Source organism: Protomyctophum bolini (genome assembly GCF_963924005.1).
Source record: "Protomyctophum bolini genome assembly, chromosome: 8".
NCBI lineage: Eukaryota > Metazoa > Chordata > Actinopteri > Myctophiformes > Myctophidae > Protomyctophum > Protomyctophum bolini.
The window spans coordinates 26,693,439-26,717,254 of NC_137869.1; the positions used below are offsets into that span (position 1 = coordinate 26,693,439).

General features: G+C 42.7%; 2 protein-coding genes across 2 annotated transcripts in view; one reads left to right on the forward strand and one right to left on the reverse strand.

Moving 5' to 3' along the window:
• Positions 1–12,659, forward strand: part of pfas (phosphoribosylformylglycinamidine synthase) — a 32,303-nt gene extending 19,644 nt beyond the window's left edge. The window contains exons 18-28 of the mRNA XM_080769748.1: positions 4,691–4,871; positions 5,351–5,434; positions 6,736–6,891; positions 7,675–7,794; positions 7,892–8,037; positions 8,319–8,526; positions 8,683–8,774; positions 8,929–9,043; positions 9,148–9,297; positions 9,488–9,628; positions 11,619–12,659. Of these exons, the coding sequence (XP_080625874.1) occupies positions 4,691–4,871; positions 5,351–5,434; positions 6,736–6,891; positions 7,675–7,794; positions 7,892–8,037; positions 8,319–8,526; positions 8,683–8,774; positions 8,929–9,043; positions 9,148–9,297; positions 9,488–9,628; positions 11,619–11,929 (1,704 nt within the window). The 3' untranslated portion in view covers positions 11,930–12,659. The remainder of the gene's footprint in view (positions 1–4,690; positions 4,872–5,350; positions 5,435–6,735; positions 6,892–7,674; positions 7,795–7,891; positions 8,038–8,318; positions 8,527–8,682; positions 8,775–8,928; positions 9,044–9,147; positions 9,298–9,487; positions 9,629–11,618) is intronic.
• A 1,633-nt stretch (positions 12,660–14,292) lies between these two features.
• LOC308320185 (E3 ubiquitin-protein ligase RNF170) lies at positions 14,293–19,004 on the reverse strand (the record flags this gene model as incomplete). The annotated part of the gene is made up of 5 exons (XM_080770503.1): positions 14,293–14,625; positions 15,604–15,714; positions 16,313–16,386; positions 17,640–17,751; positions 18,897–19,004. 5 exons carry the CDS (start codon positions 19,002–19,004, stop codon positions 14,293–14,295), a joined length of 738 nt encoding a protein of 245 aa, XP_080626629.1.
• Between the last annotated feature and the right edge of the window lie 4,812 nt (positions 19,005–23,816).

Here is a 23,816-nt window from a genome sequence, read left to right on the forward strand (position 1 = left end):
AAACATGTCAGATGACACATCGCCTCTTATTCTATGGGACTGTGCTAAGGCTTACTTAAGGGGCTGTATTATCTCGTATGCTAGTGCGAGGAAGAAGAGGAGAGAGGCAAAGCGAAAAGAATTAGAGGATAAAATAAGAGATCTTGAACAACAGCATAAAAGAACATCTAACCTGAACCTATTAAATGCGCTCAAACAAACAAGAAGAGACCTTAATAACCACCTTTCTGAAAAGATCGAGGGAAACCTTAGATTCACTAATCAAAAGTACTATGAGTTTGGAAACAGAGCTAGTAGGCTACTGGCTCTGAGACTCAAAAAACAACAATCTTCTAATATTGTACAGAAATTGAAGTCAGATAGTTTAACACTTACAAGGCCAGACGAGATCTCAAAGTCATTTGCAGAATTTTATAAAACATTATATAAAAATACAGACACATGCACAGACAATGAAGAACTGAAACATTTTTTGGAGAACATAAAACTGACAGAGTTATCAGAAACTGCTTCAAAAGAATTAGACCGTCCAATTACTGCAGAGGAAGTGCTAGAAGTAATCTCCACATTAAAAAACAATAAGAGTCCAGGGCCGGATGGGTACATTAATGAGTTCTATAAAACCTTTAAGGCAATCGTCTCTCCTTTATTATTAAAAGCCTATCATCACGCACTAAAGTGCGGCAATATGGCTCCTTCATGGAGAGAAGCGACGATAATTGTAATACACAAAGAGGGTAAGGACCCTACTAAATGCCAGTCTTACAGACCCATCTCATTATTAAATACGGATATGCGCATATTAACAGCCATTCTGGCCAGAAGAGTAAACAAAATTATCATCAACATCATCCACCCCGACCAGACTGGGTTCATTACAGGAAGATATTATGGAGATAACATACGCAGACTACTGAACATAATGACTCACCCTATAGTGAAAGAACAGGAAGTGATGTTGTTATCTCTGGATGCGCAGAAAGCATTTGATAGGGTCTCTTGGCAATACTTACTTCAAACGTTAAAGAAATTCAAATTCGGCCCCAACTTCATAAAGTGGATACAAACTCTATATTCTGGCCCACAGGCGGCGGTCAAGGTCAACGGCTTCCTCTCTGATAGATTCACACTGGAACGTGGTTGCAGACAAGGATGCTCGCTATCACCCCTGCTGTTTGCGATCAGTATTGAGCCGCTCGCGCAGTTGATTAGAGATGATAACAATATAAAGGGAGTAACAATCGACGGGGAACAGCACAAACTATCGCTATACGCTGATGATGTGCTACTGTATCTGTTAGAACCGGCAACAACAATCCCATATCTAAAATCGTTAATTTCCGAATATGGGTATTACTCGGGCTACAAAATAAATGTGGACAAAACAATGGCTATGGACATAAGCAGTAAAATACCACAAACAGTTAAAATCCAGAGTGAGTTTAGATGGCCTGAGGAGGGTATTAAATACCTAGGGATTTTTATTCCCCTATCTTTGGACAAATTATATGAGACCAACTACGAAAAATTAATTCTGACTATTAGTGAAGACTTAAACCGATGGTCGGCACTTCCCCTCTCTCTATTGGGTCGAATTGAGAGTATACGTATGAATGTTCTCCCCAGGCTACTCTATCCTTTCCAGATGCTACCTGTAGATATTCCTAAAATCATATTTGACAAATTGGACAGACTTATTTCTAAATTTATATGGCAGGGGAAACGACCGAGAGTGAGGCTAAAAACGTTACAGTTATCTAAGGAGGTTGGAGGACTAAAACTCCCAAATCTGAGACACTATTTTTGGGCGGCACAGCTGAAACCATTAACAATTTGGCTCCAGGAAACTGAGGATACTAGATGGTTAAATATTGAAAAAAGCCTCTGTTCGCAACCACTCCACGTTGTACCCTTCCTAGATACCTCACTGAAAGAGATCCAAATGAGCGAGTGGACTAGAGTTACTTTAAAAATATGGAGAAAAATAAAAACTTCATTTGGACTACCTAAACAGATCTCCTCGCTAACACATATTGGTTACATAAAGGAGTTCATACCAGCTCAACTGGATGTAGGATTCAGGAATTGGACAGAATTCGGCCTAACCAGCATACACCAATTAGTTAATAAGGATGGTCTTAAATCATTCGAACAGATACGGACTGAATTCGGGCTCCCAAGGACAAATTTTTTCAGATATTTGCAACTGAGAGACTTTCTAACAAAACATAAGGACTGGGAGAGGGCCATGAAACCCACTCCTATTGAGGAGCTGTTGCTCAAATTTGAATTTGGCGATGGCAAGGTAATCAAGGAATTCTACCAAGTCTTCTTGGACCTTTGCCCAAATAATACACTGTATATAAAAGAGAAATGGGAGGCTGAATTAGGTATAGAAGTAACAACGGATACGTGGGAAGAGGTATGTAGTGAAGCGCACCTGGTAACTAACTCAAATACTTGGAGAGAATTTAAATGGAAAGTAATATCTAGATTTTTCAGGACGCCTCATATAGTGGCCAAAATGGGTCCAGATCATTCAAATAGATGCTGGAGGGACTGTGGAGCACATATCGGGAATCACACTCATATATTTTGGACATGCCCCAAATTGAGAACATTCTGGAGAGAGGTGTCTGAAGCACTAGAAGAAGTTTTTGGTCAAAACATCCCAGAGGATCCCACAGTAATGTTGTTGGGAGTGGTACCGGAAGGTCTGGAGAGTAGAGCCAAAATATATTTATTGCATGTGCTGCTTACAGCGGCCATCAAATGTATTACAATTAAATGGCTGAAACCAGCCCCACCAACATACAGTATGTGGGTGGAAAAAATATGGGACATCTACCAGATGGAACAAATTACTTATGCCCTGAGGCTTCAACCAAACATATTTAGTAAAAGATGGAGTCCTGTTCTGCCTCTACTGTCGAGGTAGCAGGCTTTCGGAATCTTGAGTAACCCATACACTTCTCTTCAGACCTTCTGGTGTACCCATACACCTTCCTCCATCTCCAGTATGTCTGTTCCCAGTATTGTTTACCTCCCATTGTTGCCGTCGCTCTGTCGTTTTTGTCTCGCTGTATACCTGTATTTTTTGTTGTTTTGTTTTCTTTGTTTGTGAGTACTTGTAAACGTATGTGAAGTTGTTTGTGTGTATGAGTGTATCACTTTTATATCCTGTGAAAGTATGCAGCTGAGGTTGTGAAAAAAAAGAAAAAAAAGATCAGTTGTAAGAAAAATGTATACTTGTAATTCTGTGAAGTTGCCTAAACTGAAATAAAAACAAAGTTCAAAAAAAAAAAAAACTAGATAAGAGTTAAAAAAGAAAAAAGAGAGAGAGGAAAAAAAAGAAAAGAAAAAAGGTTGAAGAATTGAAAATTGGGTTTGAGGGCCCCTAGTGGCTCTACCAGTTAGTGCATGTACAAAATAATAATATTGTGTTTGCATTGTCTTTCCCAAAGCTATTCCATGTACATCTCAGATCTGAAATGCGTATTTTTTTAATGATCACTTATAATATAAGATAGCCCTGCAAATCTCTGCATGCTTGTGTGCGACTGTACATGGCTGCGTGCATATCTAATTAAGCATTACACTTGTTTACAAGAGGGTCCACCATGTTCAATTCATCAAAAAAAATTGAGACGTGCAAATAGTACGTATGGGTATGGCAGAGGACCTGCGATACACGCATGCAGACTGCAGAGGACCTGCGAAACATGCAGTTCGTCTGTTGTCTAGAACTGCCGATTCAACCAACTGCCTTCTCGGTGGCAAGCTCTGAATTTGAAGCATGACGACAATCAAATTGGTACGGACACTTTACACTCAGCTCGATTATTAGAACTAGGCCTGTCAAAAAAAATCGATTAGAGTTAGAATCGCGATTCTAATGCCGTCCGATTCAGAATCGATTCTCATTTTCCAAAAATCGATTAAAATTCTCAAATGTACCTGTGCATGCAATGCATTATGGCCTGGGTTTCTGCATAGTGCATTTACTACCAGCTAAGCTAAGCCTGCCAATTGTATTTATTTTACACCTGTTTTAATACTAATGTATTGTTCTGGTATTGAGTGAGAAGAGATTTTGTAACTTTTGTACTGGTTCAAATTTGTGCAAGCTAAAGAAATGAAGAGTAAGAAATGTTCTTACTCTTGGATTTAACCTTTGTGTATTTAAATCATTCAGTTGATAAAACCTTTACAATTATACAAGCTTTTTACTAAATGTACTAAATGTACGTAATTCTATTTAATTGTTTTTAATAAAATAAAATAAAACTGCTTTAGAATCGAAAAAAATCTTTTTTGAATCGAGAATCGGAAAAATCGAAAAGATCGTTTTTGAATTGAATCGTCACCCCAAGAATCGGAATCGAATCGAATCGTGGGACACCTAAAGATTCGCAGCCCTAATTAGAACACACTCCTCATCGACCCAGGTAACTTCCCTGTCCTCCTCGTTTCATTTTTCAGCTTCCTTGGCCTGAGGCGCTTCTGTTTTGTGATTACATGCACGTAGAGGCATGAGCTGTGAGTGTGATGGGTCTGCTTTTGGTTGGAAATATAGTACAATGCATAGACTTGGAAACGAACCCTGTTCTAGATGGCTTGGCTGGCCTATGGCCATCATGCTGGAGCGACGTTGAAGCAACATCGTAAAAGTTGTGTCTGTGTGTTTCAGGATGTGAAGTGTAGTGGTAACTGGATGTGGGCTGCCAAGCTTCCTGGTGAGGGGGCAAGTCTGTGGGACGCCTGCAAGGCCATGTGTGAAGTCATGGGTCGTCTGGGAGTGGCCATTGACGGAGGAAAGGACTCTCTGAGTATGGCTGCAAGAGTGGGGAAGGAGACTGTGAAAGCACCAGGTACTGTCTCGTAATTTACGATACATTTTGAGGGGCACTAGCCCTCCTGTGCCCAGATTTGTGTGTTTGTGTGAACACAAACATTGGCGTGTGATTGGCTGATCACCCCATAACAATGATTTGATTGGCTGAGCAAACATATTGAAGGTAAAAGTGAGGGCAGGGAAGTGAAGACGCCAAAAGTGATTGGCTGTAATGACTTTTGTGATGATTTGATTGGCTGAGCACGTAATGTGATGTATGATGATAAGAGCGCCCCTCACGTCCTCAGTGGACATTTTACAATGTAGACATTAACAGACTCTTGCCTTTGGGGGTATCATTGTCTATCTATGTGAATGTGTGTAAATTGTCTGCATGTTTGTGTGTTTGTACTGTATATCAATGTCAAGTAGACGGTGGGTATGCTGCGCCTGTGGTGAGAGTGTGTGTGAGTCAGTATGTTGTTCATGAGCATATGCTTTGTGTCTGTGTTACAGGTGCCCTAGTTATCTCTGCATATGCAGTGTGTCCTGACATCACAGCCACTGTCACACCAGATCTCGAGAATCCAGATGGAAAAGGTTTTTCTCTCTCTCTCTCTGTCTGTCTGTCTGTCTCAAGAGATGTAAAATACATTTGCATTCAATTATAACGTCCAGCTCAATTGCAACCGAAGGCATCATCTCCATATATGGAGCTGACCTGTTCTGACATTCCATAATGTTGATCGTTCCCCACCCGTCCTTCCTCTGCGATGTCTCCCTTTTGACTGTTACCGGTCCATTCAAACTATAGACAGGCCGCCCCAAAGTTGTTAGTGCAGCCGCTCCCAGCAGCCTGCAAAAACTAGAGTTCTCAACAGTCCCGGCCCTACCTAGACCCTCATCAAACCCTGTACACTCAAGACACTGCCACCGCTGTCACCCTTAGATCTCCATATATGGAGCTGACCTGTTCTGACATTCCATATGTTGATCTGACCTCATCAAACCCTGTACACTCAAGACACGCTCCATATGCCAGTACAGACTTCATTTCATATGATGATCTGAACCCCCCCATGCCAAAGTGCCAGCAATCTACCGTCACCCAGGATGATGCGTGCATACGACCTCGCCCTTTAGGGCATCTTACCGGTGATTCATCATTTGTTGTTGTGTTCTCAATTCATCACTGCAGACAATGAATAGCATTCTCGGTAACATGGGATACTGAACATGGCCTGGTTGGAGGCAGTCTGTACCTGTTCCAGCCAGTATTTTAAACAGATGATCTAGTACGCTATATACAGGCTTTAATGAGCTGCTGTAGCAGAATAGCAGAGACATGCAAGAATAAGTGCAGAAGTGTTCCCCCATTATATATTAGAGCAGTTTTAGGTGAGGCAATGTACTAGTGCAAAAACAATTTCTGTACTACACAATGTATTGAGCTATAAAATCCTTCCCTGCTATGAATATTGGTCCTCAGGAGGTCTACTGCTTAATAGTTTTTTAGAAGCCTGCTGGGAGAGTGTGACTCATACAGTACACACACTTTATTTTATTTTGTTAAACAAGGATGCTAATGAGTAATGTAATGACTCAAAATAATTGTAATGTTGAGTAAAATAGGCCAAGTGTGGACATAATATGATTATATGTATGATATATGATATGAGTATTTTATGATTAATACCATATCTGCTTTTGATCTTATGATAATGGCAACTTCTTGAATATAATTATTCTAATAAAGATACCTTATGGACACTGTATCTTTTGGTATTGGACGGATAGAAGTGCCGTGGTCTAACTTTGAAACTTCACCACACTGCATAATTATACTGTAGCACATGCACATTCATCATTTGCTCACCTATATCCATTGTCGTATTCCCCAGGTGTGTTGCTGTGGGTTCCTGTGACTCCGGACCGCCATCGCCTCGGGGGCTCTGCCCTGGCTCAGTGTTACGGTCAGCTGGGAGACCTCTGTCCTGACCTGGACCACCCAGAGGCACTGAGTGGCTGCTTCAATGCCACTCAGACACTCGTACATGGTCAGTTTGCACATCCCTTACCGTTACACTTCCATCTCCCTACAGCACTGGCTCTCAACCTGTGGGTCTTATTTTAGATAACAGTGAAGTGGCAATTTACAGACTTTTAAGACCTTTTTGAGAGGTGCACACACCTCCAATGCCTGGCGTGGGTGTCCCTATGTGTCTCTGTGTCTGTCTGTTTGGGGTATGAACCTCAAGTGGGGTTACCTCAAGAGGCACTGTTGAGCAGCCTACAGGCACATTCACACTGACCAGTGACCACTATAACTAGAACAAGTATAATATAACTATCACAATAAAAGTGTAGTTGCATCGCTGAGTTCACACGGGTGTGAGTTTTAATACAGAGAAAGAGAGAGAGAGAAAGAAAGAGAAAATAAATACCATTTCTGCATCAAAAGCAATCAACAAACAACATTATAAAAACTTTTTTTTTTTATAAAAAAGTTTTGAACTGACTGACATTGCTATCTTTAAAGCCCGTAGCCCTCACGAGTGCAGCAATCTTGTCTATTACATTGTGAGATATCTTGTGTGCAACTGCAAAGTTTACATTTTGGCCTGAGGATGGTGCTAGAGTAAAAAACATGGGGTCACTCAGATTTTGATTTGTCCTCCAGGAAGCATGCATGCACTCACTCTGCAAGTTTCATGGCAATCGGCGCATTTAGAGTTAGTCATATCTGCAATTGGACAAGGGTGAGATATCTTGTATGGTGATTTGTTTAATTATGACTATTTCAATTATTTGTTTTGTTACATTTTGTTTTCTATTGCCAGACCGCCTGCTGAGTGCAGGGCATGACATCAGTGATGGAGGACTCATCACTTGTGTGCTTGAGATGGCATTTGCAGGAAATCGTGGAATTGAGGTGGAATTGTCATCACAAGGAGTTACAGGTTGGAGCAACAGTTTTCTCCACTCGTGTTTTACACATACACAATTACACATACACATACTAGAACTATTGCCCATTCTTCCTCCTTGTCTGTGCAGCCATTGAGCTCCTGTTCAACGAGGAGCTGGGCTTGGTTCTGGAGGTATCGGAGGCTGACGTGGAGACGGTGCACCAGAGGTACACCGATGCAGGGATACAGTGTCACCGTATCGGCAGAACCTGTGGCTTTGGACCGGAGGCCATGGTGAGGCTCTCAAACTGTTCTACATTGGAGCATTTCTTTTGATATTAATTTTATTCAGATTTTTTTAGCACAACTCTTCTCTTCTGGGGGTCCCTTGGCACAAAACATTTTCAGATGGGAAATTCCATAATTCCACATGTCATTGTGGGGATCCTTGGCACGAACATTTTGAGAACCACTGATTTAGAAGGCATTTGTAGAATCGGCCTCACTATGGGTCCGTTAAAGGCCCATTTTCACTGTATCTTTAAAGACCTGCCATTTGCCTCCTGGTCTGCCAGGTCGTCGTCCGCGTGGACGGACAGGAAGTGTTGAGCGGACGGCTTCCCGGCCTCAGGGCGCTGTGGGAAAGCACCAGCTTCCAGCTGGAGCGCCTCCAGGCCAATGAGGACTGTGTGAAACAGGAAGAGGAGGGGCTAAGCACGCGGACACAGCCCTGCTTCACCGTGTCCTTTGACCCGTCAGATATGCCCGCCATTAGCCAGCTTGGTAAGACAAATGGTGGCGTGAATGGTGGACAGTAGTTTGATTTGTCTTTTGCTCTTTTCCCTTTGATTCTTTCCACAAAACCCTGGAAGTCAGCTTTTGTTGAGTGTGTTTGTGTTATTTATGTGTTTTTAATGTGGTTCTTCTTTTTTACTTCAGCTGCAGGACCGCCCCGTGTGGCTGTGGTCAGGGAAGAGGGCAGTAACGGAGACAGAGAGATGACTGTATCCCTTTTTATGGCCGGATTTGAGGTGCACACACACACACACACACACACACACACACACACACACACACACACACTTTCACCAACAAATACTTGGACCTGCACTTCATCCATTAATTCATATTCATTCATTCTAATGTCTGCACCTCCTCTTCATATGTTTATCTCTGTTTTTCAAGGTCTGGGATGTGACCATGCAGGACCTGTGTTCTGGCTCCCTGACCCTGGATCCCTTCAAGGCAGTGGTGTTTGTCGGAGGATTCAGTTACGCAGATGTTCTGGGATCGGCTAAAGGCAAACGCGCACACACACGCACACACACGCACACAAACACATTCATCTGCAGAAGGACACACGCAGACACTTCTAACACTGTATGTCGTATGTATTCATTAAAGGCTGGGCTGCCACTGTAGCGTACAACCCCCAGGCCAAGGCAGAGTTCGAACGCTTCCGTCGTCGGAGCGACACGCTGAGCCTGGGTGTGTGCAACGGCTGCCAGCTGATGGCCCTGCTGGGCTGGGTTGGAGAGAGGCACGATGGAGGAGGTAGGAGACAGAGATGGAGAGAGGGAAGGAAATGTTCAAAGTGTTTGAGTAAAGGGCGATGTTGCACTGTTCTGCATGATAATACTCCTCATCAGATACATTTATAATGATCCCTGAGGGTGGGAATGTCATCTGTAGAACAACTGCTGATTATTTTGGGAATCGTAACGTGTGCATTTTCCTTTCCCAGAATCCGACGTGGTTCTAACTCATAACAAGTCTGGCAGGTTTGAATCTCGGTTCGTCTGCGTTGGGATCCAAGCCTCGCCGTCTGTCTGGCTCCAAGGCATGGAGGGCTCAGCCCTGGGAGTGTGGGTCGCACATGGAGAAGGTAGGAGTTCTGTCCTGGTGTTGGCACTTGTATACAGTATTATGATTAAACATTATGCGCCGATCACATACCATACAGTACAGTGGTTCCCAAACTAGGGGTCGGGACCCCCCTTAATGTGCTTAATGTGCAGTACACAAACCAACATACAGTACAGTATAAGTGTATACAGTGTATCTGCACATTTCTGAAGTAACAATGTAATGACCTTTACCACGATTTATCTTCGCCTTTACCGGCAATCGTGCGCACCCCCAGACCCCAGCACAGTGTGTACGCTACTCCACACGGCTGGTTGAGGGTGTTAACTTGTTTACCTAAATATAAATACCATTGCTCTCTGTGTACAACAATAAAATAAATTATTACTTGTGACCAACCTGTCTTTGTGAATTACATTAATATGAAACAGATCAACAAATTTTTAGTTTATCGACCACCACCTTTTAGAGCTAAACCTAATACCGTGATATCATATTCTTGGACAGAGTTCTCGTTACTGAAATGCAGGCATACACAAACCCACTCGCTCGTTCTCGCGCGAATATCCAGTGCTCCCAGTTTGGGCTTGATCTAAGAGGACCTTGATGTCTGTTTGGACTGAGAACTCCACTGTGGAGCCTGCGGAATGCAGCTTATGTCAACGTCAGTCAATCAGCATGCGGTACCTCTTATTCTCGACCAAGTGATGCCCTAAAGACGTCCTTCGTCTCTAGTAACATCAATACACTTCCCTTTAGCCAGGGACTGAGAGTGTTCACACTTGTGACATGTAAATGGCTATTCACACTCCAGTACTCACCAACAGGGTAATTCAGAGAAAACGGCAGAGGAGAAATGCACAATGTTAGTCTCAGGTAAAATGCATGGGAGTCAGAGAGAAACTACTCACAAACTGTTTAAGTAGAGGTAACAGTTGTTTTAATATCCAAAAGGTTCATTACAGAAAAATAGTACAGAGGCCGAAGCCTCAAAAGTAAAAAGAGTATACAATACAGAAAATCTGTGTTGAGTTGTCAGCTCGGGCAAAAAAGGAAGAGAGCTCCTCTCCCTTGATCATAAGCATTTATACTGTGATCTGATGCAACTTTCTCCGCCTACGAGGACGTGCCGTTGCTATAGTTACATTCCAAAACACTTCTAAGCATACATTTTTGCTAAACATTACAGTTCCTATATATCATCTTACATGGACATTTAGCATTGGTTAACACACAGTTACATTTCACGCTCTCTTCGTCTCAGAGAGGGCCCCTGGCTTCCTGTCACCACTTTGCCCTTTCGACCCCTCTACCTCGGTTCATACCCTTACATGTCTACGCATATGTTTCCTGTCTCATACAATACAGAAAGTTGCTATGACATTTCAAGTTAACCAATGTAGATCCACCCGGTCTTCGCAGAAGTGTCAACTGCTGTGTGAGAGGACCCCCGCCCTCGGCTCGGCCACTCAGCCTGCAGGAGCGGTGGTCCCATCGACGGCGCCATTGGTGCTGGATGGGGGGGAGGAGGTGATTTATTGATCCCCTCATCATAGGCCCACCTCGCCCCACCATGTTGACGGTATACTGCTCCGTCCATTGGCTCACGAGTCATCTCGTGAGCTGGGTAGAGAGGGGAAGCCTGTGCCCCTCGTCTCCCCCGATAAGCGCCTCTACGGCGATAGCTCGGTTCCCTGCTCCACTCCTGCTTCCTATAGGAGGGAGGTGTCAGAGGGGGCTGCTTCATGTGTGCTCTTCTTGATGTGACACACGGGGCTACTTCTGAAGTCGGGGCCTGGCCCTGACTCAACAATTACATAAGAAAGAGGCAAACATTGTGAGAATGCCCAAACTACAAGCTCACTACCCTTCGCAGTACGAGGCGTTGATGGGGCGGGGGGGGGGGGGGGGGGGGGGGCAGTTGATATCAATCTGGTGGAAGTGATTAACTTCAATGGAGCGTGTTCGGTGTCCACCACAGTTGCACTGACCTCTTTCCTTTCCTACAGGTCAGATGCAGTTTCGTTCCTCACATGCCCAGGAGCAGATGATCTCTGGAGGGCTGGCTCCTCTCCGCTACCTGGACGACCAGGGTCGCCCCACCGAGGAGTACCCGCTGAACCCCAACGGCTCTCCGTGCGGCCTGGCAGGCCTCTGCTCCCCGGACGGGAGGCACCTGGCCATGATGCCTCACCCGGAGCGCTGCACCCTGGGCTGGCAGTGGCCCTGGGCCCCCCGTGAGTTACGTGCCTCTCTCAGCCCATCACCCTGGCTGCGTATGTTCAAGAATGCAGCCACCTGGTGCAGCAATGCCAAGTGATCTTCATGATGGTATGGACATGGTACGGTCAGTGTTGTGATGTTGTTACTGAGTATTTAGGATTTTAACCCATTTTGACCTGGGAACGATTCTATAAATGTCTTCTAAATTCTGAAAAAGCTATGTTTCTGTCAGTCGTTTTTCGATTTTTCAAAAATAGCAGACCTACAAGCTCGTAGCTCGTGAGCTTGTAGATCTGCTATTTTTCAATAGCTAAAGCATAACATAATGCTAACACCAAAAGGGGTTCCCGCCCAAAATGGGTTAATGATTCCGGTTCCTTAACGGTTCCCTTTAACAATTCCTATAGCGCGGTTCCATATGGACCCTTACAGGACTGTAACTCTGAGAGTACTAATGGAAACAATTGAATCCATTAAGTTTGAGAACCACTGGTATTGTAATCATAATGGCAGACGTGAAATCCACATACCAGCTCTGACAGTGTGATAACGTTTCCAGAAACGGTTGAATATTCGTTCTACGGTTATTAACTTGTTACATAAATATCGTACCTCAAAAGTTAGAACTTTGAGAAGATGATGGTTTGTTGCTGACTTTATACATTCCATGAGTTTCTATTGCTGTTAACTGTATTTTCTAGAATAGTTTTGCCAATCAGGTCAGATGGAAATACACTACGTTTAAGATTAGATAACCTGATTGGTGCACTGTATAACATTTGATGAATATGATTGGTTGTCTGACTGCTGAACCCTGCCAAAACTTGAACCTGTGAAAGAATAAAATATTTCTACATATGGGGTTGTGTGTGTAACACATTTTAGGATATGATATGATATAAAAAAATATATCTATTATAGAATATTACATTATTACATATTACAGTACTGACATGAAATGTAGCATTTGTTTTTAGGACAATGCCCTGGATAGCAGCATTAAAGATTTGTTTTAGATTTTTTTACGAAAAAATAATTTTACGACCTACGGTTCAAGAGTTATGTGCCAAAACGTAAAGTGGGCTGTTATAGCGCCACCATAACACCGATAACATTATAAGTTAATTCATTTTAGTAATTATTATGAACCTACCCTCCAAGTTTTCTAACTTACAGTCTCCGAGGAAATAATACTACTACAAATCTTTCACATTTTCCCATTCATGTCAATGGGGACATTTTATTCACAAATAAATTAATATCAATTAAACTACATTTCTCTTAGCAAAATACAAGCACACCATTCGGTCCATTCCCATTGAAGCCGGTCAATTTGACATATGGCTCAAGTGCATACAGTCAAAACTATGGGAGGAGTAGCGAATCAAAAAAAAGGTTAAACGGAAAGAATAAAAGTGGCAACCACACTAATGACTAATTTGCCAGAGGACTATAAATTAAAACCACAGCATGCCAGGGTATTTCACTTTAGGGAAGAAAGATATAGTACTGTAGCTTCATTGACACTCAAAGGCAGAAATTACACAACATGGGAAGGAACAGGAAAATACTTCCTGTCATTCTAGTGATAATAGAAACTAGGAATAGAAGATTTACCAGTCTAGTACAGTAGCCGACTAGTTAGCTCAGTGGTTCGCAACATTTTTGGCTGGAGACCCCCGGAAATGCTTTGGCCACGTCTCGCAATTGGTGGTATGGTATCCTTTATGCTATTCTAATCGGGGAGTAGTTGGAGCTGGGAAACAAGATGAATGCATTTAGATTCCTGGGTAAATGGAAAACCAGCACTTATGATTGTAGCTGTTCTGTTGGGATACAAAACCAGGAATACAAGGGGTCCTAGTTAGAAAACTAGCAGCACAATGGGTTTTAGTATAATAGAAACTCTACTTGGGGTTCCGGGAGGAACCATTAGTATCCTTGTTCGATATAAACCCAACTGTACAAAGGCACTTGAAAACCAGCAGTGCTACTAGGTGTCCTGGAAGAATAGAAAATGGCAGCACTAGGCCCCCAGGTAGGATAGAAACCCAGCAGTTCAACTTTCAAGGGGTCCAGATGGAGTAAGAATTATGCTATTATAGCCTACCGGTACATGTGGTACTGGTCCCCTTTACCAGATAGACCAACCAACCATTTAAGGCTTTGGTACAGTATGTAAATTGTAACTATTATATCAGTATTGTAATGTACGGTAGTTGTAAATACCATTTCTGTTTCTTACAGGATGTTTTGTAAACACTTTACACTTTACTTTGCCTGGACCAGACCTATAATGTGATGCAGATGCCAATGGTTGCATCTCCTAGCTGCATGCATGCTGTGGTACTGGCCATATGCCTGCATGCACTGACCAGTGTGGTGCACACTGCAGGTGCAACCATGTAGGAGAAATCCAATTTCCATATCAAGCAACCAGTAGTAGGACCATTCATTCAACTACAGTGAGTTCCCCAGAACTCCACTGGCTGTAGCTTGCGCTGTCTCTGGCCCCATCTGCTGGGTGATATTGATAACGCAGATAAGGAGCAGAATGACCACCACTAGGTCATCTAGAACTCCCAGAAGCCCACAGAGAGAAGGGTCCGTCTCTTTGGATGTGTGTGCTGATGAGGATACCGGCTCCAGAGCAGAGGACGTCAATGAGACCATGGTGCCCACACAGCACAGAGCCACCCTGAAGAAAAACAGCCACACCAGTCCTCCCATGGTGCCCAGACCACGGACCAGTAGCTGTAGGAACAAGGGTGTGTCACAGAGGTAGTCTGTTATCTAGGAGAGACACAGGAGAAAGGGCAGGTCAGGATGGGATAACATCCCTGATAAATGATCTGCATTTCTATGGCACCTTTTATTTAAAGCTCTCACACCTCCATTAGTTGTTAGTACTTACTAACAATTTGCAAACAGGATTTGCAATCCTCTTTGAGGATGGGGAGTCACAAAGTTTGATGCGTAGGACTTTCCGCTAAGTAGTGACGGTAGTGGAATGGAAAATATCGGCTGTTCATTATTAACGATTGCAACAGTCCGTATAATTATTTTACATTTTGTATGGATTGGAATGTTTTCTTCCAAACCGTAGAGTGAATAGTTAAGCAAACATTTAGCAAAGGCATATTCAAGGCAAGGAGACGCCACCCCAGTTAGGTGTCAGCTTTAGGGAGTGGGTGTGGCACTTTATGAAGTTTCGTATTGCAGAGGACAATACTGCTTCTGTGTTATTGGTACTACAAAGGCTCTACTCCATGAACAAAACCATTGTCAGGGCCGGGGGATGGTGAGGGAATTCTCACCTACTACTTTTGGTACTCCAATATGTAACATTCAAGGGTTATAGTTAGGGAACCACACCACCTGATACTTTTGCACAAAAATACATGGTGAGTGGACTGCATGAGCTTGGCTGGGGAGTGAAAAATGTACTGTGAAGAGAAGAGAATGGTGTCCCTCCACCCAGCGGTTGTGAGCTCTGACCCCATCATTCCACCATGTATTCCTAATCGTAACTGATTAGATGGCTGGGTGTTTAGCTAAAAAGACAACCAGTAATGCTCTGGGTCCCCAGCACTGGAGTTGAACAGCACTAGTCTAACTGGTGAAAGTAAAGGTTGTCTGTAGATTGTGTGTGCTCTTGGTTTGATTCATAATCATTAGCCTTAAATAGATGACTATTGCTCACTGAACATTTTCAGCAAACAACTTCATGGTTTGACAAAATATACATTTGGCTAGAGATGTATTACTGACCCTTCTAGGCGCTCCAGAATAGCGTTTGTTGTAGTCTGTGATTTCACCCAGAACTTCTTTCGACTGTCTGTCTGACCGACTGTCACTGAAGAGATGGCATATCACACTGACCTAAACGACAGAAACCTTCAATTTTTTATGTTCTCAAACATTTTGGTTGTTGTTGTTGTTAAAGTCTGTATTCTGATAGTACTCATTGCTATAGAGTGTTTGTTCAGTAATAACAGGAGTCTCCATGTCTCTAGTCTACAGTCTAATCTTTTCAGGCCAGGATACCAATTTTATCCAATCAGAAGAGAGAACTCGCACAGGACAGGACAGATTAAACGGGTGATATTGGAAGTGATTACGCAAACAAATGGGCAGACAGAATTGGAAATAGAAAACGATTCTATATATTACAATTGGCTTTAGGGATGACCGGCCGGTGGACCACGTCATCACGATATCACAATCATGTCACCATGACTCAGCCAGTGTTGTCTTGTCTTTGCATCAGGTGCAAACAAATCAAGTTATTAAAGAGCTGGAGAGACAGAGACAGACCCCTGTTCCCAAATGCTAATTATATCACTTACCCTGGCTACCTTTAAATGAATCTCATGTTTAAATTACAGTTGGATGTAATGTTATAGTTATATAATGTAGTGAATAGTGATATCTCTGTGCTATAGTTGTGATTATATAAAGTCTGTCATGCATACAGTACCTTCTGTCTACAGAGAGGGCAACTGATGGCGTCCAACCAGGACCCATGTCTCCAGTAGGCAATCAGACAGGGAGCTGCAAGAATGAAATAATTCACAGACAAATTTGTTTGGGGGTGGGAGTGTCTTTCGGCTTTATTTGACAGTGATGGTGATTAGAGAGAGGAATGGTAGGAGACTGGAGAGAGGGAGACACATGGAGGCCTGGCTATAGGGTCGGATTCAAAGCTGAGACAGTTCTACTGCATAGGTATCTGCACGGTTGTAATGTTTATTCTTTTGATATAGTAAAAAATGCAATGTGTTGAATTTTGAAACCAAAATGTATTTTCTATAAATTATGAATTACTTGACAAAGCAAAAACGGTTAGAGCACTGGAGATTTGAGAGCCGGTTTCTGTTTATGGTTCACACTTCACTGTATTTATGACCTCAGGGTAAGGCAGGGGTAGGCTAAGTAGGACAGGCCAAGGGTTAATTGTGTTTGGTTCCCAGCAAGCCAAATTACATCATGATGACGTAATGAATAACGTCCTCCGGTGACGTTCAGGACTAGGCCAGATCACAGCCCATATGGGGATGATCTTTACGTCATTTCCAGGACAAGTTGAAATAATATAGCTTATTCTGGGCCAGATCTGACTAGTTATGATAAGACTTAAGTTGACCTGGCCTCGACCGGACTCTCTGATTCATCCAGGGACGTCCGTCTTAGTGGGCAGATTTTGTGTTGGTTGGTAGAATCATGGACTGAAGATATCTGGTTGAAAAATGGTTGTGTGTCTCCATATAAATGTGTAATTTCTCCAAAGAGGCTCAACTTTTGAACAGTAAGAATATCATGACATAAATAATAATACGATATTTAAATTCATTATATGAGTATATGAGAACCAATTTAAGCAATTTATATGAGGGTTTGCCCTCCTTAAACTGCACCTTCATACAGTACCTGTGTTAAATGTTGATGTGAAGGCTAATGTTTTTCGGGGAGTGGAGGGGAAGCATACTTTGCCTATAAACTCCATCCGGTGAGAGCTTGAGTTGAGAATCCTGTAGCAGTTAATTATTAAAAACCCAAAACACAAGACCTCAGGTCACATTTCACCGGCATGTTTGATGCACCATTCAGTGATGAGTGACCAGTACAACTGTCGACAGTCTGACTAATCTTATAAATTAATGCGTATTAATCAAAAGAAGGAATTATTGTTTACCCCCACAAGAAAGTGTATGACGGGTTGTGTGAACTAAAGTCTAAATAATCTGTTCCTCAGCGGGTTCTTCAGTGTGTGATGCACGTGTGTGCGTGCTTGCATGTGGTCTTACCACAGAACAGATGGCCACAGTTTGTCTGGACAGGAAAACTAGCGGTCTGCAGGCACACCGGACAGTGCCAGTCTCTGTGGCTCATCATGGCTGGACAGAGCTGTGAGGATTCCTGAAAAGACGGAGAGGAAAACACAGAGGTGAAGAGGGCAAAGGATTGTGAAAAAGAGGATAAGACAACAAGTACATGACTTGCAAGTAAAGTTCAATAAATCAATACCTTGTGGTCAGATTAACTATTATTATATGCCCTTTTAAGTATAAATATGTGATAAATAAGCAGAATGGGACCCCAATAAAAGTAATGATCGACAATTTTACTCAAGCAAACGGTGCACGGATGCTTGCTTCATCAGATACCACTTCTAGAATATCATTCATCCAGAATTTTTATATATATAAAAAATCACACCCGTGTGAAGTGAGTGGTGCAACTCTGTGGGGGGGTCCCCTGCGGAAGTTCTAGACCCACAGGAACGTGGCCAGGGTGCCGGCCCGGTTCTGGCGAGCTACCCCACGTCCGAAACAGTTGAGAAATGACAGTTACTATGTGGGGGTCCCTGGGGGGTCCCCAGAACATCCAGATCACCAGGAACGTGCCCAGGGGGCTGGCCCTGTTCCGGCGAGCCGCCCCGCGTTCGAAACCGTTGAATAATGACAGAGTTATGTCCCTGGAACATCCAGACCCCCAGGAATGCACCCAGGGGGCAGGCCGTTTCCGTCAAGTTTCTCCGCGTCCGAAACGGTTGAGAAATGGTGAAAACCAACCAAGCTATTTTCGTGCTCGGACAGACGGACCCAGTGTAATGGAGTGGTTGCACCACTCAAAAAAAGAAACAACTAGCACTACCATACATTTTGTTGTAATGTAACATAGTTGAGTTTAAGTAATATACTCGAATAATGAAGTTACAGAAAATGTTAGAAATCATGTAAGGTCATGCTGAGGTTTTTAATGTCTAACGTGCCATCAAACCACATCATTTGATACTGTTTTTCTTTCTAATACTATAAAAGGCAATCATTGGATATTCTTAAAATGTCATGAAAAACGCATGGTATCATTCTCCCAGCATTTCATCAACATCAAACTTCCTAAAGTTCCTATAGTACTAATTAAACAACTATACTCTATCCCCAAGATGCCCCAATGACCCTGATACACTTACATCACCCCATTTGTCCAAATCTCTACCAGTGGTAGAGATGAGATGAGATCAAAGCATTGATATCTCCACTACTTTAAATTGGACTCACCTGGGTAAAGAGCTGTGACAGACATGCATCGTTGAACTGGAAACCAGGAGAGCTCTGGAGAGAACTGAGAGAATTCCTGGAAGGAAGTGAAATGCTGCCTGCCAGCATCACTGCAAAATAACAACTGGCCGGTTAATGATCAACCAGGACCTCCTATATATAGCCTATGAGCTGGTCTCCGAGTCTCACTGCCTGAAGAGTGCAGTAATGCACCAATAAAATAAATAATCCAGCTGGGCTTTGTGAATACAGACAGTGATCCAAAATGAAATGAATTCTTGCACTTCAACATGAAGTGATACATGTACTGTGTGAATGCATTCATACTGCACATCTTAAAGGGCATAGAGTTTGGGGGTCATTTCCTGTGTCGGGTGTGATTAAGGTGATTTTCCACACAAGGTCAGAGACACATCAAAGACCCACATTGTCTAAAGAGGTTAAAGCTGGCTCTGCCAATCATTGACCCAAGGTTTACTCTGTGTTGCATTGTCTAATTTCCCTGGTTTTGCGTAAGAATACATTTGTTTGTATGTTGGTTGTGAAATGTTGTGTGGGATGGCTTTGCCTTTTTATTGTATCACTGCTCTCACTGAGGAAGAGCCACTATGTCATGAAACTGTTCGCCCTTGATATTGACAGACTGCGGGAACTCACTTCCTGTTCACATTTCCTGGCCATCTGTCACTGTTCTCTGCTTCCTGATGCTGTGGAAAGTAGTGTTTGAATACTTAATTGATAGGTGAGTTTATTTGGAGTAAAAACAAAATATCAGTGATTGATAAGAAGAGTAGCGGGTAGAGTGACTTTTTCTATACCAATAAATTGAAGGGATGCAATCGAACTGTGATTTGCATCCATGTAGTGATGTGCCATGGCTAGTCTTTATAGCATATATTGCAGTCTCACCAATTCTAATTTTAAGTGCTGGCTTGGTCTGGCCAGTGGCCACATACAGTACTGTACACTTGGCCGCAAGGGCATTTGATTTGAGCATATACATTTTTATCATAAACATTTTTATCATAATCTAGAGTCAGCTCTTGACATAGTGGCTCCTATGAAAACTAAAAAGAAACAGAACACCAGAGTAACACCCTGGATAAATGAGCATACACATTCACTGAAGAAAGAATGTCGTAGAGCTGAGCGAGTTTGAAGAAAAAACAAACTCACTATCCACCTAGAAATTCTTAAAAAGTCAACAGTCGCCTATAACAAAGCCTTGCGTCTGGCAAGGCAGGCATATTTCTCTGGCATTATTAATGAGAACAAGAACAATGCCAGTGTCCTATATTCCTACAAACGTCCCCTGCTTCTAAAGCTAAGTGTAATGAGTTTGCATGCTTTTTTGATAACAAAATGTGTAACATTAGAGCTGATATTATGAATGGTGCTGTTAGCAGGATAGATCTCAGGGTAATGGTGCCAGGGTAGATCTCTCCCCTATTGTCATTCTGTGCAATTGATGAAGACGAACTACGCAAAACCATATCACAGATCACAGCATCGCAGCAAGAGGTTTTAGACAGTGTGATTGGAGATATCCTAAAAATTGTAAACAGCTCTCTACAATCAGGCGTCTTTCCAGACTCACTGAAGACGGCTGTAGTTAGGCCCTTACTCAAGTCAAGAAACACAATCTTGATCCCTCTGTGTTGGGTATACTACCTACTACCTTGTCTACCTACATGACTGCCTGCCTAAAATGTCCCAAACCGCCCCCTAAGGTCTTCCACTGCTGGCCTGCTCACTTTGCCAAAACAAATGGCATCAAAAAATACGGTGAAGCAGCTTTTTGCTTCTACGGGCCGACGGCGTGGAACAAACTCCCACTGTACCTTCGACAGGCAGCCTCTGTAGACATTTTTAAACCACAGCTCAAGACCCACTTCTACACTTTTGCTTTTAATTGATCTTTAATTGTTATTCATGTCCTCACTGTATTGCATTACTGCTATTATTTTTAATGTTTTATGCCTTGCTTTTCTTTCTTTCTCCATTGCTCTGTAAAGCACTTTGAGCAGCCATCGATTTGTCAGCTGCAGGGCTCCAGTCAGTGTGACATATAGCTCAGGAGAGCATATCGGGCCAACAGGCTGTTTGATCTAATGACTCTGAGAGAAGGCCACTCTTCTTCACCCCTTCAACCCTCCCTCGTGGCCAGCTGTGGCCATGAGGGAGGGGTGAAGTCCAGTCTCATGTGAGTATGCAAGTACACTTGCATACATATGTATGCTTTGTGTGCACACGCATAAACGCAAACATACTGTGACACACAGGCAATAACCAAAGTTTGACCCACATTTTTACAAAGGTGTCATCACTGTCGCAGCTGGGCAGCAGGTCCGGGTTAGATAGTAAGAGTAGATATTAATATTTCTCAAACTAAGAAATTGAACAAAACTTTTTTGTACAGCCATTTCAGCACCGTTTTTTAAACTTGTAGATCTACAGTAATCTTTCTGTGAAGCACAATGAGGTTACATATGTATGAAATTTAGTATTCAAATCTCATTGTGTCACTGTATTTTGGCTCATGAAGCAACAGGTAATTCACACACACACACACACACACACACACACACACACACACACACACACACACACACACACACACACACACACACACACACACACACACACACACACACACAGTAATGTAAGTGTAATGTTTTATTGGGTCGTTTTTGTATTGAGTTGTGCTTGAAATGTACTGTAATTCTGCAAACTGTTAAGAAATACTTCAATCAATCACAAACACACACACGCACACGCACGCACACACACACACACACACACACACACACACACACACACACACGTGCGCTTGGCTTGCGCACCTTCACGTGAGACAGATTAATGGATAACGTGGATGTTTTATGGCCATGGGAGGATACAATTGCTTTAAATTTGTATCAGGAAGACTGTGAAGACTGTCAGTACTGAGGCTTCAAGAAATAGTAATAGAATTCACAGGTGTTGTCCCTCTTCTGTTGTAGCAACTGATTGTATTAAACTGTATGTAAATCTTTTAATCCTAATCAAAGTTTTCCAATTTTAAAAGGACAGACAACAGATACATAACAAAACAAACGCAGAACAGATGCAAAACAAAACAACAAACACCAGTACATACTCAACATTCATGGTATAACATTTTGAAATAACAAAAGCGTTCTAGGTGAAGGCGTGCTCTACTCAGGAAATCAAGTTGATAGTCGTCTGGTATTAGAAGATAGTCTCGATCTGCTAATGGGTGCAGATTCTTGAAGATCAATGGAAAAAAGGAATATCCGCACTCACTCAAGTATAAAGTTTGAGTTTCTTTATTTCATGAAAACACAATCAGCAGCAGTCCACCTAGAGAAACGAACGTGTTTCGGCACGCAGGCCTAACGCTGAGGAAGGCCTGCGTACCGAAACGCGTTTGTCTAATCCATGTATGCATATTGAGGATGAATGTACCAGTGAGACTGCCAACTGACAGGTTAAATCTGGTCCATACGTAGCTGGCTAGCTCCTCCTCCCATACCCTTTTCACACGCTCAAGTGATGGAGAAGCCACCCTCTGAATGGTAGCCTAGAAACTATGCCCCTGTCAACCGGATCCCAACTCAAAGTAGTATCTCCTAACAAAGCTACGCACTTGCTATTTCCGTTCAGATGCTGTGATGCGGCCGACGGCCAGCCCGTAACCTGATGAACTTTTTATTGTGACCTGGCTCTTCAATGCTTAAGTAACAAGGGTTGTTCAAGTATGTTATTTCCAGTTGAGGCATATAGCCACAATTACGTCTTTCCTGTGAGTGGGGAGTGTTGGCTGATGAATGAATATCAACATCCTAATACATTCTTATACTGGGGGGTCAAATTCCAGGCAATTCCTGCTGTCAAAATATGACCCCACCGACAGAACATGTAAGGGATAAAAGAAATGGAAGAAAGTAACATAAAAAGTAATAGTGAAAGTAGCCAACGCATGGTACAGTAGTACACTGGGGCTTAATTACAAAATCCTGGGGCCAGGATAATAAAATGGTAAATGGTGAATTTATATAGTGCATTTATCCAAGGCGCTTTACAGAGATTGTGCATTACATTCACCCATTGCACACACATTCAGCAATTAGGGGTTCAGAGTCTTGGTCAAGGACACTTCAACATGGGGGCACCCGAGTTTGAACTGGGAACCTTGCGGTTGCCATCTGGTCACTCTACCCCTGAGACACTGTCGGATGGAAAATAATTGGCCTCCTGGCTTCTGTCCATCTAACATTTCATATCTACATAGAGCAGTGGTTTTCAACCAGTGGTCCTTGAGGGGTTCCCAGAGCATTTTTGTTAAACATCTGCATTACTTAATTTACAAGTCTACACAATTGGAGAATGTGCATGGAAGAATTGTTATTTTGATTGTTTGCCTGTTGTCTGACTCTCTCCTATGGTACCAACAGCATGGAATTGTGGACAACACCTTATCCAACGATAACACATTTGTTTTGGGTCTGAGAGGCTAAACCTCATCAGCTTGTGACCAAGTTCAGCTCTGAACTTGGTAGAATCTGCACCTGGCTCGCTGATAACAAACTATCTTTACACCTGGGAAAAACTGAATCCATTCTATTTGAATCAAATATCTCAGCAAGGCAGATGGCTTCTTGGTTAGAGTGGGTGACAATATTATCACACGAAAATATGAAATTACCTACTTAGGTTCCACCCTGGAGGCAAATCTTTCCGGTGATAAAAGGGCCACCAACGTAATCAAAAAGGTCAACCAAAGAACAAGGTTCCTATACAGGATCTCCTCACTGGTCAACAAAAACACCTTGAAGACCCTAACAGGAGCCCTCGTACAAGGTTTCTTCGACTACGCTTGCACCTCCTGGTACCACAGCACCTCTAAGGCCCTTAAAA